Source organism: Colletotrichum fioriniae (genome assembly GCF_027942845.1).
Source record: "Colletotrichum fioriniae strain IMI 355084 chromosome Unknown scaffold_5, whole genome shotgun sequence".
NCBI classification, from domain to species: domain Eukaryota; kingdom Fungi; phylum Ascomycota; class Sordariomycetes; order Glomerellales; family Glomerellaceae; genus Colletotrichum; species Colletotrichum fioriniae.
This window is the reverse complement of record NW_027076841.1, coordinates 2,681,220-2,696,168: the sequence shown is the minus strand read 5'-3', so window position 1 is coordinate 2,696,168 and position 14,949 is coordinate 2,681,220. Positions and strand designations below refer to the sequence as shown.

At 54.3% G+C, this 14,949-nt stretch overlaps 6 protein-coding genes across 6 annotated transcripts; 4 read left to right on the top strand and 2 right to left on the bottom strand.

The window, feature by feature from the left end:
- Window positions 1–157: 157 nt before the first annotated feature.
- Window positions 158–502, top strand: N0V96_005367 (uncharacterized protein; the record flags this gene model as incomplete). The annotated part of the gene is made up of 1 exon (XM_053198238.1): window positions 158–502. The coding sequence occupies one exon, from the start codon at window positions 158–160 to the stop codon at window positions 500–502; it is 345 nt and encodes a 114-aa protein (XP_053044286.1).
- A 2,406-nt stretch (window positions 503–2,908) lies between these two features.
- N0V96_005366 (uncharacterized protein) lies at window positions 2,909–4,354 on the top strand (the record flags this gene model as incomplete). The annotated part of the gene is made up of 2 exons (XM_053198237.2): window positions 2,909–3,430; window positions 3,566–4,354. 2 exons carry the CDS (start codon window positions 2,909–2,911, stop codon window positions 4,352–4,354), a joined length of 1,311 nt encoding a protein of 436 aa, XP_053044285.1.
- A 712-nt stretch (window positions 4,355–5,066) lies between these two features.
- Window positions 5,067–6,330, top strand: N0V96_005365 (uncharacterized protein; the record flags this gene model as incomplete). Its single annotated transcript, XM_053198236.1, has 2 exons — window positions 5,067–5,703; window positions 5,831–6,330. The coding sequence occupies 2 exons, from the start codon at window positions 5,067–5,069 to the stop codon at window positions 6,328–6,330; spliced, it is 1,137 nt and encodes a 378-aa protein (XP_053044284.1).
- A 103-nt stretch (window positions 6,331–6,433) lies between these two features.
- Window positions 6,434–7,556, bottom strand: N0V96_005364 (uncharacterized protein; the record flags this gene model as incomplete). The annotated part of the gene is made up of 2 exons (XM_053198235.1): window positions 6,434–6,809; window positions 7,351–7,556. 2 exons carry the CDS (start codon window positions 7,554–7,556, stop codon window positions 6,434–6,436), a joined length of 582 nt encoding a protein of 193 aa, XP_053044283.1.
- Window positions 7,557–7,881: 325 nt separating this feature from the next.
- On the bottom strand, window positions 7,882–9,129 carry FOL3 (folylpolyglutamate synthase; the record flags this gene model as incomplete). Its single annotated transcript, XM_053198234.1, has 1 exon — window positions 7,882–9,129. One exon carries the CDS (start codon window positions 9,127–9,129, stop codon window positions 7,882–7,884), a length of 1,248 nt encoding a protein of 415 aa, XP_053044282.1.
- Window positions 9,130–10,348: 1,219 nt separating this feature from the next.
- N0V96_005362 (uncharacterized protein) lies at window positions 10,349–12,221 on the top strand (the record flags this gene model as incomplete). The annotated part of the gene is made up of 3 exons (XM_053198233.1): window positions 10,349–10,359; window positions 10,701–11,262; window positions 11,319–12,221. 3 exons carry the CDS (start codon window positions 10,349–10,351, stop codon window positions 12,219–12,221), a joined length of 1,476 nt encoding a protein of 491 aa, XP_053044281.1.
- Window positions 12,222–14,949: the final 2,728 nt, after the last annotated feature.

Below are 14,949 nucleotides of genomic sequence, written 5' to 3'. Positions count from 1 at the left end.
GTTGACATAGAAGATGTACTTAACAGAAGGGAATTGGCATCATGATGGCTTTGGGCCTCGAAATCTTGACGTCTTGGTGATCAGCCTGCGCAAAATCGCAAGTCCTCTCCAAGTATCGTCTATAACCAAAAGAGCAACGTTTCAAAAGGCAAAAACCATGCGTCTCGTCCTACTCGCCACGTCCCTGGCGTCCCTTGCCGGCATCGTTTCCGCCAAGCCAGAGAAGATCAGGGGCGTGTCCGATCCCGTCTACCACCTTTACCTCCAAGCCTATCCCAAGGACAAGTCGATCCCCGTTCTGGGTCCCGAGGCGTCGGCAGAGTTCTTCAACATTGCTGGAACCATCCAGAGCGCCAACTCGAGCTCGTATCTCAATATTGGCGGCGATGCTACGTCGTACAAGACTCTTTCGTTGAGCAACGCCTCCGGCACTAGTGCGTGGGGCCTCGAGGGTGATACTATTATCACTACCCAGAGTAGTAGTTGGGGACGTCGTATGTAGTTCTCTCGTCCATCACGAAATATTCAAGCCCGTTTTGGCGTGCGGTTCTCCCGAGCTGATACTTACTAACACCTGGCAGAGTTGAATTTCTTGGTGTGTCAGCTGGATACAAGCTACTGGCAACTCTATCTACAAACCGGGAGTGATGTGCCAACTGGCAGGAACTGCAGCAATTATCAGACGATCCATCTGCCTTGCCTCTGCTAGATGGTATCGATCTGAGATCGGTTCTGGTTGCATAGAAAGAGAGGACCTAAGCGGACAATGTATCATGTCTGACTACGTTGCATGTAGACAAGAGATGGTCGTCAAAACTAAAATAAAACCACAAAAGCTGCTTTTGGCATGGATCATCATACGCAGAGCTGGCCACTGAAGAAACAATGCTTCTAAGGCACGCGTCTTTGTGCGACTAACAAGGCATGGTTTCAGTGTTTGGCACAAACGCAAGAGGAAATATTTGGAGTCGCTCCATGACTGGCATAGCTTGACAAAGGGCCGTGAGGAATGATGTAACTGGACTCTTTGTCAGGTTGATGTACATCGGCCACGGTTACTGTTGCACTAGAATCGAACATTGAGAGCTGTGCTCCATTTGAAGTTTAGAATGAAGCTGACAACGAAAATGTTGAGGATGATATGAGGGCTCGTAGTGGCGAGGGTGAGTTAAGGTGCATCGACAGCCAGAAGATATCTGTCCGACATTTTGGTGAAATTTGAATACAGAGTGTCTCAGAATGAATATGAATAGTAGATTCGAAAGAAAGACAGGGGTGAAAGTTTGGTTAGTTGTAATAGGGAGAACTGCGCATCAAGTTCAACCATAGTCTCGTCGACTTAGCTGAAAGTGCCATAGCTGCATCGAGAACCCCGCCTTGGTCCTAGGCACATCAAGATAAGACGAACCAAGGCCAAAGGGCCTGGCAAGCTTCATCTAGACATGTTGAGTTGGTGCTGAAGGATGAAGATCGGTTTCAAAACGTTCATGTGACTTGCATTAGCTTCTGCATATTGTGGTGACCAGTTGGGCAAGGTTCAAGAAGAGAAATATCATACACTAGTATCGAAGGAGGGGTTCCCGTGATTGGCTGTCACATGCAGATAAGTCAAGCTCACAAGTTCAGATTTGGCAGATGGAGACAGAAGCAAAAGGGACCAGGGCAGGGATGGCACCAGAGGGGGCTAGAATGGCACCAGCACCTCTCCAAGTGGAGGCCGGCCGTTTAGCTGCAGAGCGCCTCTGCAACGCTGCAATAACCGCTGCAATAATACGGTTAATACCAACTTTACCAAGGGCTTGTCAGCTTGTCAGGCTTATGGCAGGCCCTGGGCGCTCTCGCCGGATGCTGCTGGGATTCCAAGGCTAGGAAAAAGATGGGATGGGATGGACTGGACTAGACCTGCGTAGCTATTTGCCTTATTGTGTAATCTACCTTGAGTGGGATCGAACCAGCGAGGCTCGGGAGAACGATAGGAGCACGCGACCTGGGAGACATCCACTGATTGATTTACTTGTGATTTTTAGTGTGTTCCATACCTTATGGTGGCCGTTAGTTCCTCTGCTCGACTCTTCGTGCATGTGAGGTGTTGCATGCAGTCTGTGGCCTTATGTCTTGCAGATCATGATGTCTCATTTCTGCCTGCCACAGCAAATGGAAATGGAATGCCGTCACCGTTGTTCTTCTCTTTATTGCATCCAAGGTCGGAGTGAAACAGAATCAAACAGGATTACATAGAGAATTGAAGATGGAAAGGAAAAGCTTGGACCTTATCACATCATCCTACGAGCTGCAGCTTCACCGCTCAGAGGCTTAAGGTGCTTAAGCCTTAAGGTACCTAAGTAGAGATGGCAGTGGAGGCATTTTAGCAGGCAATGCCACGTGAAGATAAGAAGGTAGGCGAGCAGAACCGCCTTTAACGATAAGCCCAAGCTCCCACTTGCGGTCCGCTTCCTGCCACCTCGCCCAAAAATCTACCGGTAGGTTGGCACAATCTGCTTTCTATCACCCAGCTTTCTTTCCCGACCGCCGGACTTGGACCGACTTCGCACCTTCTCTGCTTCGAGTTGCCTATATGCCATATTTCGCAACTGCAGAATCCGTCAATAGCCTCTGAATACCTTACCTCTGCCGAGTTCCTGCCATCGACCAGCGAGACGAGACGATCCACCTTCGCCCCGATACCCTACAAACACACCATCCACGGTCCCCTCACCGTCTCGCGTGCTCTCCACAGTCAAACTAAGCTCGGCCCTGTCCAAGTCTGCGACGACACTTACGAGCGCTTCTATTTGTCGCTTCCCTCGACCGGTCGTGACCACGCCGACTCGCCGTCCAAAGTGGCCGGCCATCGTCAGAAACAAACCCCTCTGTCGGCGCGGCTCCAGCAAGCCAGCTCGTCGCGCCGATGTGGTGGTTCCTCCGAATCGTCGCCAGTGCCATCTTCCTGCTGAGCATAGTCCTCTCCATACCCGTCGCCTTTGATGTCGGCGGTAGGGATAGTGGACTGGCCTACAGTCTCGCCCTCTCCGCCTTCTACTTTATCTACTCGACCATCGCCGTCGTCACCCCCGCAAAGTCGCGCGTTCGCTGGGCTATATCCGTCATTCTTCGCCTCTCGCAGTGGGTTGTCATTCCCGGACTCTTGATCTGGGCCCTCAGCCGCTTCGCCGTCGACGCTGGAGCTACCAACTGGGTGGAGCGGACTTTGCAAGGCATTACTACTTCCAAGTCTACGTCATGGGGCGAGTGGGTGTTTGGTGAGGGTGGTGTTATTGAGACTATAACCTTGGGCGGTTGGGATAAGACGTTGAGGTACTCAAGTCCCGTCTTCCAGCTTCTCGAGGGATTCTGCACTCTGCTTGTCATTCAAGCTGCCGGACAGATCACCAAATGGCTCGTCAACAGAGGACGAAGCGATACTTGGATTGTACGTGGAACCCCTCTCCTGTGCTCCCGACTCTGTGAGACCCAAGCTCGCACGAACAGCCTGGCCTTGCTGTAGTCCCATAGATTCGGATCACATACTCTGACTCTTTGCGAGACTTACTGACGGCTTTGACAGATTATCCTGCTCGTTATCTCTGGCAGCGTGCTTGCGAGTGCCGTGTACTTCCTCTGGCGTGTCGCCCACTTCCCTTGGATTGACAACTCTGATGCCATCTTGATCGGCGTCACGATGACTTCAGCCTTTTTCCTCTGCGCGTATGGAATTGGCAGCGGGCGCGGCAACCCTGTCGAGTCGTCCTTGCTTTTCGCATACGTCGTCCTCTGCGTCTACCAGATCTTCACCGACTACCTTCCCTCAGAGTCCACAGATGCGGATCAACACCAGTCCTCACAGCCCGATTTCCCACCTTTGCCTCCGATTATCATGGCATCTTACTCGACTCTACTCCACGTGCTCGGCTCTCTTCCCCATGCCGTCCACTCGTCTCTCAGTCTTCTCTACGCGGCGTTCCAGACCATTACGCCCTCTGTCATCATTTCGCTCGCCTTCCGACTTCTTGTCTTTTACTGCGCTACCCGCATTATTCCTGCCGTCCGCGAGTCGGGAGCGAGGGCTCTTATGGAGGAACCAACTCTGGAAGAATCAGACGCTGCCAACTGGCTTCTTGGGATCATCACCTACTTCTCGCCTTCGATTCTCATTGCCATGTACACAAGCTTGCTTCTACAACACTTCTCAACCAATGATGGACCAGATGGGTGGACGCTGAGAGGAGGCGACCCCGGAGGCAACGTCTGGTGCTGGACAAACGTAGCAGCAACAATGACCCTGTACGCAATCGAGTTGTACTTGGGCAACGAGGATCACGATGGTGGTCTGACAAACCACTGGAAGATGGATTAAGAGCGAGTTTATCAACACTTGCGAAATAATTCGACAACATCTGCTTCTCGAAGACATGGGGGCTTACTCCATGTTCTCAGGATTTAATGAGTGCAGTCTGCCCAGGCAGGTTAACAAAAAACTGATCGATCAGCGTACATAGGTCGTAATGACACACGGGCTAAGGGCACGGAAAGGGGATAGGACAGGCACAGAAATACGGCGTTTATGGGGTGGAAGTCTGCATGCTCGAACGGCGATTCTTTTACTCGCGGACTCGGCTGAATAGCCAAAGGGAATTTTGACGATTGTTGCTTGAGAGCACTGCCAGTAGTGCCTGGGTTTTTCCAAATACCTACATTAGGAAACTCATTTTTAAAATCGACGGTCTTGGAAATATGTCTATTGTTGATGACCTGCGCCTGATGGTTCATGATGCAAATTTGGTCTCTACATGATCGGCGTTGAGGTTCGGACGGGCTGTAAGCTGCTAGACCACAACCACCGGGCGCATCCACTTTGACATTGCGCTCGCTCCGTCGCAACTCCGTCTTTTCTGGGGCCTCGGCAACTCCAACCTCACCTCCCCTCTCACTTACACCTCTCCATCCCACACAAACTCCGCTTCTCTCAGTAGTCTCTCAACATCATTTCTTCCTTTCCTGAAGGAATCATCCCCATCTACCCATACCTAAAGTCCTCGGCGTACTACCTCGGTACAGCAACGTCAGCCATGGCAGCAACGCACAACCCGATGCGTGCGTCCACCCCGCCGCCCGCCGTCTCCAGGACGACGATCCACATGTCGGGCCTCTTGTGCGATGTCTACGGGCTCGAGGAGCTCATCGCGCGCGAGAAGCGGCCGTCGGCGGTGTCGTGCCTGTGGCTTCATCACCCGCGCCTGCGCGCCAAGGAGGATATGGAAGATATCGCGAGCCGGGTGATTTCCCGATGGGAGGAGAAGTCTTCGTCGTCGTCATCATCATCTTCTGCATCTGGCAGTGGCAGCAACAGCGGCAGCGGTGGAAGGGCCCTCATCGCCGTGGCGTTTGACCAGCAGAACCACGGCACCAGGACGGCGTCGGCGACGGCGAGGGATAGCTGGCGCGAGGGGAACAAGACGCACGCGCTGGACATGTGGGGGATGGTTTCGGGCATGGTGGCGGATACGAAGGGGCTTTTGGACGTTGTGGAGGGGTACGTGAAGATGGAGCTGGGGCTGAGGGATGGGAAGGCGGCGGAGGGGTGGGAGATTGATAAGCATCTCGTGCTGGGTGTGAGTTTGGGCGGGCATAGTGCGTGGCAGACTATGTTTAGGGAGGAGAGGGTTGAGGCTGGGGTTGTGATTATTGGGTGTCCTGATTATATGGGTGAGTCTCTTCTTCTTCTTCTTCTTCTTCTTTCCCCCCTTGCGGACAGGAGGCATGTTGTCTTTTGAGGTTTGAGGAGTGAGAAAGGAAGAAACCAGGCTGATTCGATGTGATGGAAAACAAACAGCTCTCTTGTCGGACCGCGCGAGGTTATCCAAGCTGGCAACCTTTTCCGTGCAGGACAACGGCGCCTCCTTCCTGGGTAGCAGGGACTTCCCGCCCGACCTTGTGGCCTCTTGTCTGCGTCACGATCCGAAGGGCATCCTCTTTGGTGCCGGTGCCGTCCCCGCCCCGGACAGTCTCGCCACCGAAGACAACGAAGAGCAGAAGCGTCTACGCGGCGTCCTGGACGGTCTGCGCCTGCACGGTAAGAAATTCCTCGTCTGCTCCGGCGGCGAGGATAAGCTTGTCCCGTACGCCATGTCTGCGCCCTTTGTGGAGTTTCTGACGGCCGCGACGGGGACGTGGTATCGTGACGCTGGGGTCGAGGTCGAGAATAAGGTGTATGAAGGGGTCGGGCACGCGTTTAGCGAGGGGATGGTGGAGGATTCGGTTAGGTTTTTGGTTGATGCTGTTGCTGGGAGGGATGCCGGCGGCGCAGGGGCTGGAGAGAGGCCGAAGATTTGAGAGACGTACAAAGCAAAGTAATGTGTGTCAAGGAGTTAAGGGGATTAAAGATGAGGGGTTGAATATGTATGTACGTATATATATGTGTGTGTATACATATCTTCTAAGCCCACGGCCTCTTTGTATCTTCCACAAGCGCCTCATGCCCGTCTACAAACCTCGTAGCGAGTTCACTCTGTATCCTCTCCTTCTCGCTCGCAAAAAGGGTATCTTGCAGACCCCACGGATTCCTCGCCCTCCTCTTGCCCGATAAACTCGGCCCAACGCCATGCGGGTCGACCGTCCACTCGTCCGCGGCGTGCTTTACGCCCGCAATGGCTCCCACTTTGGAATCATTACCACCACCGTCGTTTGTTTTACCATCCTCTCTCTCCTCCTCCTCCTCCTCCTCCTCCTCCTCCTCAGGGGCAGCGTTCGTGGTGACCGAGGCAGCAGCAGCACCAGCGCCCTTCATCCCCGGCGGATCAATCCCAACATACCTGATCCTCCCCAAAGGAAACCCTATAGCAACGCAGTGGCCGTCGACGATGCGCGGCTTTTTGAAGGCGTGGCTTACGATTGTTAGGGTTTGGGGGTAAGTTGCGTAGAGGCGGCGGAAGAGGAGGAGGGAGTGGAGGATATTGTGGTAGGAGTCTAGGGCGAGGGTGTCTGTGTGGATGAGGGATGTTATGGGAGGGGATGATGATGAGGTGAAGGAATTAGTAGGGGGGGAAGAAGAGGGAGGAGGAGGATGCCAAAGTAGTTGTTAGCGGCGGCGAGGTTGGCGTAGGATTCTGCTTCCGAGAGGCGTGTTTCTTTGCGTGTTGGACCTCTTTGGGAATTGAACGATTCGTTAGTTTTATGCTTGGTACAAATTTTGGGGGTTAAGATGTTGTTTCGACAAAAAAGAAACCAAAGATCTTTAGGTCGGAAAATGTAAACGGACGAGAATGACGAAAATCAGTTGATGAGCAACAAATACTCCAAACACTCGAACGAAAGAAATCATAGGTGGGTTGGACTACGGCTGCAGCTACGTACCCCGAAAACACGAGCGCGGAAGCCGGGTACTCGTCTCGCAGCGCCGTCAGCCCGGCCTTGATGTGCTCGACAAACGTCGGGGTCTCGCTGGCCTGGAAGTCGGCGATGAGCCATTCGGACTCGGCACGGCCGTTGGTGGGGCCGCCAGTCCAGATGCCGTGGCAGCAGACGACGATGAGGTTGGTTGGTGCGGGTGCTGTTGTCATGGCTTCGATACTTTTGATATGCTCCCCCTTTTATTCAAGGCTTGTTTTTCAATACGTGCGAGGAAATAGTGCTGGTGTATTTTAGGGATTGGGATTTGATGTGCATTAGATTGTGGATCATGTGATGTTGTAGCGGTGAAAGTTCTCCATTACACGTCAAGGCTTGCAAAGTGCTAAATACTACTTACGTTGCTATGAAGCTGTCACCATTGTTGGCGCCGCGCACTGTTACTACATGGCACTCCAAAGGCATTGGGAATCTATGATAGACAATACACTAGCGAAATTTCCAATTCATAATTACTTTTGATTATCCAGTGACTGTTCACGACAAGATTCTATATGCGTCACCAACTAGATAGAGACTCCCCGTCAAGACAACTGAGCCACCTTTGGCGGTCTCGACAGCCCATCTTGTAGCTTCTTCGAGACCGTCTCTGCTTTCAAATACCTCTTTGGCGCCCGCGCTCGAGGCCATCTCCCTCAAGGTCTCAATCGGCAAAGGCTCAACCCAGGGCATCGTCTCTCGGCGAGAAAAGCCCACGGAGGCGACGTTGTCTCCGGGTCTGAGCAGCGTGCGCAGCATGCCGCCGGCATCCTTTCCGTCCTGCTTTGATACCGACACGATCCACGTCACAGGCTTATCGGCTTCTCGCAGACGTCGCTCGACGTACGTGGACAGCGTCTCGGCTGACTGTGGGTTATGAGCACCGTCGATGAGGATGGGGGTTCCTTTGCGCGACGGATGCTTCGCCTCGATATTCAGCCACGATAGCCTCCCCAGGTGACTGACGTCCTTCAGAATCGGCAGTGCCTTTTCCACAGAAAGATTGAGGTGCGGATAAGCGAGCTGGAAAGCCGCAATGGCGCACGCCATGTTCTGCGCCTGATGCGGCATCAGCTCCGAGTCGTACAGAGTCTCGAGCAGACCGGGCTGACTCGTGGTGAGGTGCAGCGGCGCCGAGACGCTCGCGGCATGCTTCCGGAAGACCTCGAGGACCTCGGGTGGGTTGCTGCCGTCGACGACGCACGGCACGCCGGCCATCATGATGCCGGCCTTTTCCTTGGCGATCTCGGGCAAGGTGTTGCCGAGGAAGGCCTGGTGGTCAAGGCCGATCTTTGTGATGACGGTGACGCTTTTACGGCGGAGGGCGTTTGTGGAGTCGAGGCGGCCGCCAAGACCGACCTCGACTATGCCCATTTGCACGTCGGCGCGGCTGAAGACGCCAAAGGCGATGAGGGTGGTCACCTCGAAGAGGCTGAGGGCCTCCTGGGTGGCATCCTGGGATAGGCGGGCCTGGTCGTCGGCAAGGATCTTGCGGTTGACGTCGACGTAGACGTCTTGGGCCACGGGCGTGCCATTGATCTTAATGGCGTCGCGTGGCTCGATTAGATAGGGCGAGGTGAAGAGGCCGTTTGAGATGCCGAAAGACTTGCACAGGGCTGATAGGTATGTGCAAGTGGTGCCTTTCCCATTTGTGCCGGCGACATGAATAGCATCCCACTTCTGAGGGACACCCTCGAGGGCTCGCGAGATGCGATGCAGGCCTAGGCTGATGCCTTTCATTGCCATGCTGTCTGTCCTTCGCCTCGGCGATGTCTTTGGTTTGTTAGAAAGGTGACGAAGTGATGGCAGCGTCCGGGTGTCAAAGCCCGGAGGATCACCAACGGCCTATTCGTATCTCGGTTTCGGCTCTGGATCCGACGGACACTTTTCGCATAGGGCTGTTCGGACTTCGTAGCCCGGCAACAGCTGGTTGTTGCTTTTCTAACCTCTCAGAAGTGAGTCACTGCAAGTCTGTGGGAATGATGGGTCTTGGATCATGAGAGTCGTGACAGGCGCCAAACGATGTCAGCGAATGAATATGACTGAGCATTCCAATCTTCCATTTACATCTGATCCTGAACGTGAACGGAGCGGCTGCCGTTGGGTGCAAGCAGGCACGCGGCAGTAACGAAGCTCAACCTGAGCAGGTTCTGGGCAAGGTTCCTGCTGGAGCAATAATGCCAGGAGTACGTACCTGAGCAGGAGCCAAGGCAGGTATGTACTCGATTTCAAAATGCACCCAAGTGAGCAAGTGCCGCTCCAGCCACACTTCCATTGGAGGCAGGCATGCAGACAATAGAGGAGGGCAGGAGTGGCAGGCTCACCACGGACCACTAACCGTGAAATGGGAAGCCCCCGTGATTGGCCAAAGATGACTTGCTTGATGAAGCCGCGCCACAGGGGGGGAAAAGAGAGAGGCAGAGAGGCAGAACTCCGTGACTGCGACCGGGGAGAGATGGCGTGGCCAGCCACTCACAAAAAAGAAGTAAAGCGGCTATTCCCCCAAAGACCCGCGCTTTTCCCATTTTCCTTCCTGTTCCTTTTTTTCGTTTTTTAATTGTCCCGGAGCCTTTCTGCCTTTTACCCCCCTCCCGACTCCCGTCCTCACTCCATTTCGTTCTTGACCGTCAATCCACGTCCATCCCCAGTGGCCCCGTCCCCATCCGTCACTGACCTGACCTAATACCCCAACCTAAGTCCCAAAGTCCCCGGGCAATCCTCGCTCCCGCCTTCCCGTCTGTCCGCCCCACGAAGAAAAGCCATTTCCGCTTCACGCAACTCGCCAATTCCATCGCGAATCCATCGCGAAACACGGTATCGCGGCCCCATCGTCCAGCACTCTCATCACGACCACAATCACATCAATCTTGCCATCTTGCGATCAAGTCGAAACTTTGCGCCACCGATCTATCATCCCCGCTGCCTTTGAATTCATTCGTCGGGCGCGCGCTATTAGTCGGTCAAAATGGGACTCCCGTAAGTTTCTCACCTACCCCTGCGGCTTTCCTGGTCGCGCTGCATTACCTTTGCCTTTGCGCCTGGCCTGTGGGACGCTGGCTCAATCTCGGCCTGCCCAGTCGCATCGCGTAATCGCAATCGCTTCCACTCCAATGCCTCCATCCATATCCATCTCGTTCATCATAAATCCTCCGCATACGCTCGCTTGCGATTCGTCGACTGCTTCCAAAGACTGCCTTGGCCACGTCGTCGTCGTCGTCGTCGTCGCCGTCGAGTTGCAACCCAGTCGCGGTGAATGCAGACTGCTTCATACCCTGGCCTCGCATCCCATCACTAACATCGCATCTTCCCATCCGCAGGCTCTTCATCGCTCCTGTCGAGTCAGATGTTCCCGCTCAAATCGGTGACAAGTCCGCAGCCACTCGACATCCTCGCTCTACCATTCGCCGCAGCCGCCGCACCGACGACGCGCGCCCCTTCCGCCGTCGCGCCGCTCTACTCCGCGACAACTACCCCACTCCCGGCCCCGAGCCTATTCCGCGCGCCCGGTATCCATGGATCGAGTCTGGCCACCCTCCGCCCCCGGAGGCATATGTTGCGCCCGCCTCGCGATCGACCCCTCCGGTGCCCGAGCGCCGTAATCCGGCTGCTGAAATCATCGAACGTGTAAACGAAGCACGCAACCGTCAAGCCGATAGCAATGAACCCAGCGAAGCTCGTCTGATCTCCATGTACGGCGATGAATGGGTATTGAACCGTATGCCCAGGCTCTCCAGCGGGGTTACCGTCACACCCCCGACCGGGGAAGAGGACGCCAATTGGCAGGAACCAGACCGGGCTCAGCTTGAGGGCTCAACATCACACGCCAACTCAAGAGAACGACGGAGATTCCGTCGGGCGCAGCTCGATCGCATGTCAATGGTAGGCTTTGTCGGACTGTGACTTCGGAGTACGCCGTTGACTAACATACTAAGTAGCCCGCCCCGCCAGTTGCAGCACGTTTTGACCGTAGTCCCGAGCATGCAACTTCTGCCAGGTTCGCAGGACGTATGCGTAGACCGGACTTGGAATCGCAACCTGACCGCGCATCGTTATCGCGGCGGGTACGCCGGATTCGTCCATTTGGACACTTGATCGAAGCTTCTCTTGCAGACGGCCTTGGCGACCGTAACAGAAGCATCAGCCCTGATGAGGATGGCGTCTGGGACACACTGTTGACTACACTTACGCCGGACCCGCAGCCTCCCAGCGCTGGCTCGTCCTTCGCCTCTGCTTCGGCGTCTGCGTCCGCTTCTGCATCGCAATCACAGAGCGCCGGCGCATCATCTCGAACGTCTGTAGATAGACCCGAAAGGGCTGAGGAGTCTACTGAACAACCTTGCGAATCCGGACTTGAAAACTCGGATAGTGAGGGCCATGAAGACTTGCACATGGGGAGGGGCTGGCCCGATCACTGGACGATGAACTATCCGTCCAGACACCGGCGGTTTGTCGCCGACTTGGATGCGAATGATCCGAGCAGAATATCCTTTGTTCGTGGTGATGGGGCTATGAGGGCTATGAGTAGCCGCGACATTGAAGAGATGCGAAGTCGCCGGCGACTGGAGCTTGCTCGGCACTACAGAATCGCAACTCGTGATCCCACCCCGCTACCGGAGTTGCTCGACCACATTGTCAGAGATTCAAGCGAGGAGTCTCGCGATGCAGGCGGCCAAGGGGATGGCGACGAGGCAGGGCCCCCGAGCCGCACCGAATCATCCAACGACAACGCGCTGGAGGGCATGCAGGAGATTGTACGGCATCTTGCGCGGCGGCAAGACATTCCCGACGAGTGGTGGGCAGGTGCCGGGCTATCCCGGACTCTGCCAGAGGAATCTTGAAGAAGGCGGGATTATGCATGATATTTTTTTTTTCCACGTTTGACAGGATAAAAGCGAAAAAGCCTGGGAACTAGAAGAGGCTTCCCAAGGCATGATGTTTGGAGTATAAGGGGCTTATAGGACCTGCCATGGGCGGCGGTCAGGGTCACTCACTGTTGGGTTTTTAACGGGCGCCATGCAGGTATCTGGGCGGGCCATCTGTATAATACATGTATCGTGATGGAAGCGTGACAGGACAGATCAAAGATGCAGAGGATCTATGCTATTCGAGGCGAGAACTATCAAGACGAAATGGAGTGGCCGTTGGTCATACTCTCTTCCCGAAGAGCTCGTATTTTTGTTGGTTGACGTGCCCTGGTATGCTTTGTGACATTGAACGTGACCAACTTTGGAGTGGGTTCAATCAGTGATCTCCCCATGTCTCAGTCGAGAAGGTGAGACCGCGAGGGGCATGTTCATGTCTCTGCTGTTTTCTCTTTTGGGTCATCCGGCTGGTGGATCTACGGATCTACGGAGTATGGGAGTTTATATCTTTCTTCACTCTAGAGCGGGGGAGGCTCAGGAATGTGTTTTGCGACTCAATATGGAAGGCTCGTGTTGTGTTGTTTTGGGTTCCTTTTAATATTGGCAGCATGCTTGAGAAGTGAGATGGGATGTTGGAGCATTGGAGGGAGTTATTTCTTATTGACAATTCAGTCATTGATGATTACGCAAATCAAATACTGTACGGATAGGATCGTGAAAGAAAAAGAGGTGTGGTTCTTGGGATTTGGTGAAGACGTTCGCGGCTCGGCGCAGGTCGCTGGGACTGGCCACTCACATGTCACGACGAAGGCGGCGGCGTGCCTTAGTGTGCTTTGTTCCCGCGCTGATCACCTCACCTTAAGGTAGAACTTGTGTGTGTGGACGTGGGTGTGAGCGAGCGCGGCTAGTGTCATCCTCCTGTCCTTGTCTGGCAGGTGAATTCTCATAAGCGCTTGGATGGGGCAGTATTTGTATGGATACTGAACAAGAACAAGAAGAGAGTGAGATAATTACGGAGTAAATTCCACGAGAGATTGAATAAGAACAAAAACGACGTCAGGTAAGGCAAGGTAAGGTAATGAGAGGGGGAGTTTGTGGCCCTGTCGCTGACATGGGTGAAGGTAGGGGTAGGTATCCGTATTACCGTAACGGGATATGTTGATCTGTCTAGACGAGACACTGTCACGCCGTTACCACGGCGAAGAGCGGTGCTCACAAAACAATTGGTGGATTCGTGTATTTGTAGATTGTCATCATGAGAAAGAATGTAAGGTATCTATTTCGTAGGCGCGTGCCATATCTGGGGAAGATCATGCAGGATGAAATGTGTCTGTGTAAGGCGTGGGCAAGGTTTCTAGACATGGAGCGCATTGACCATGGAGAACCAAGAAAAGATGGAAGTTCAGAGTCGACAGCCGATCAATTGAGTTAGGCTCGTTCATGTTCGATATGCCGTTCATAAGTAGCCAAGGTGAACCTAAGTGATGATGAGAGAGGAAGAAGGTTGAAGCTCAGGTCGGAACGATCCTTTGGTTGTTTCCAGTTCAGGTCGGGTGCGTATTAGCGCGCTGGCGGAGCCCTGGGGCGGCGTGCGAGAGCTTCTAGCGTTGCTAGCGCGAGAAGTTGGAATGGAAGCGTGCCGGACTGCCCTGGGCAAGCCTTGAGGTGTCCCACCTTCCAAGGGCCCCCGCCTGCTCCTCAGCACCGATGGCACCCGGCTCAAATTGATGGACAAGGGCCAGTTGGGAAATAATCCCAGAGGCAGCCAAGACATGCCATCACACTGCATCGATCTGCTTTTCCCGGGGGTAGGTGATTGTGATAGTACCGTCAATAATGGCGAGGTGGTGTTTGTGATAGTGACGGGACCTGGTGCCATCAAGTTCCATAACATTGTGCCTGAATAGATAGTGGTGAGGTACCTGGGTGCATCGCTGCCCTGCGACTACCTGACCAGTGATGGCACTCGCCCAATGCCACTTCTACTGGACCTGACCCGACCTGACGTTTCCACCGTCCCTTCCCACTTGTACAGCGAAGTGCCTTGGAGAGAGAGAGCCAAATGCGGTTGAGTGCGTCAGCACCAGCAAGTTGAATCTCTCTCTATCCGTACCTTCCTTAGCTCTCGTCTCTCTCCCGTCCCGTACCATTTGTTCTGGCCCGCGCCTGTACCTGATGTGTTTGGTGTGCGTATGCGTGTGTAAAACTAGCTAATCCCAGACTCACACATCATCTCTCACAAAAAACATCATTTTCCCCAAAAGCTCCAGCCTCAGCTCAGAGAGTGCGGTGCTGATACTTCGTCTCGTGTAGTTTTTTTTTTTCTTTCCGTTCCATTTGTCTGTTGATGCCCACATCCCTTCCACACCCCGGGAACCCCTCCGACATCATATCTGCCAAACCAACCCACCACCTCCCCGACGACTTCGCCGCCCGCCCGCCGCCCAATTCCCCGTTCGCTCATTTACTCGACCTTTGCACCCCAAACCCCTCCACCGCTCCCGACCGGCAGACCGACCGCCTCTGACCCGATCGACCGGCTGTCGTTGACGACTGCAGCGACGACGACGTGAAACCCGACAGCGGACGGCAATCCGAATTTCCTTTGCCCCTCTGCCTGCCTACGAATCGCGGAGCGCAGGCACTAGCTGGCTGGCCTTTGCAACCTCCAAGGGTAGCCTACGACACACCCACGATTGTTTTC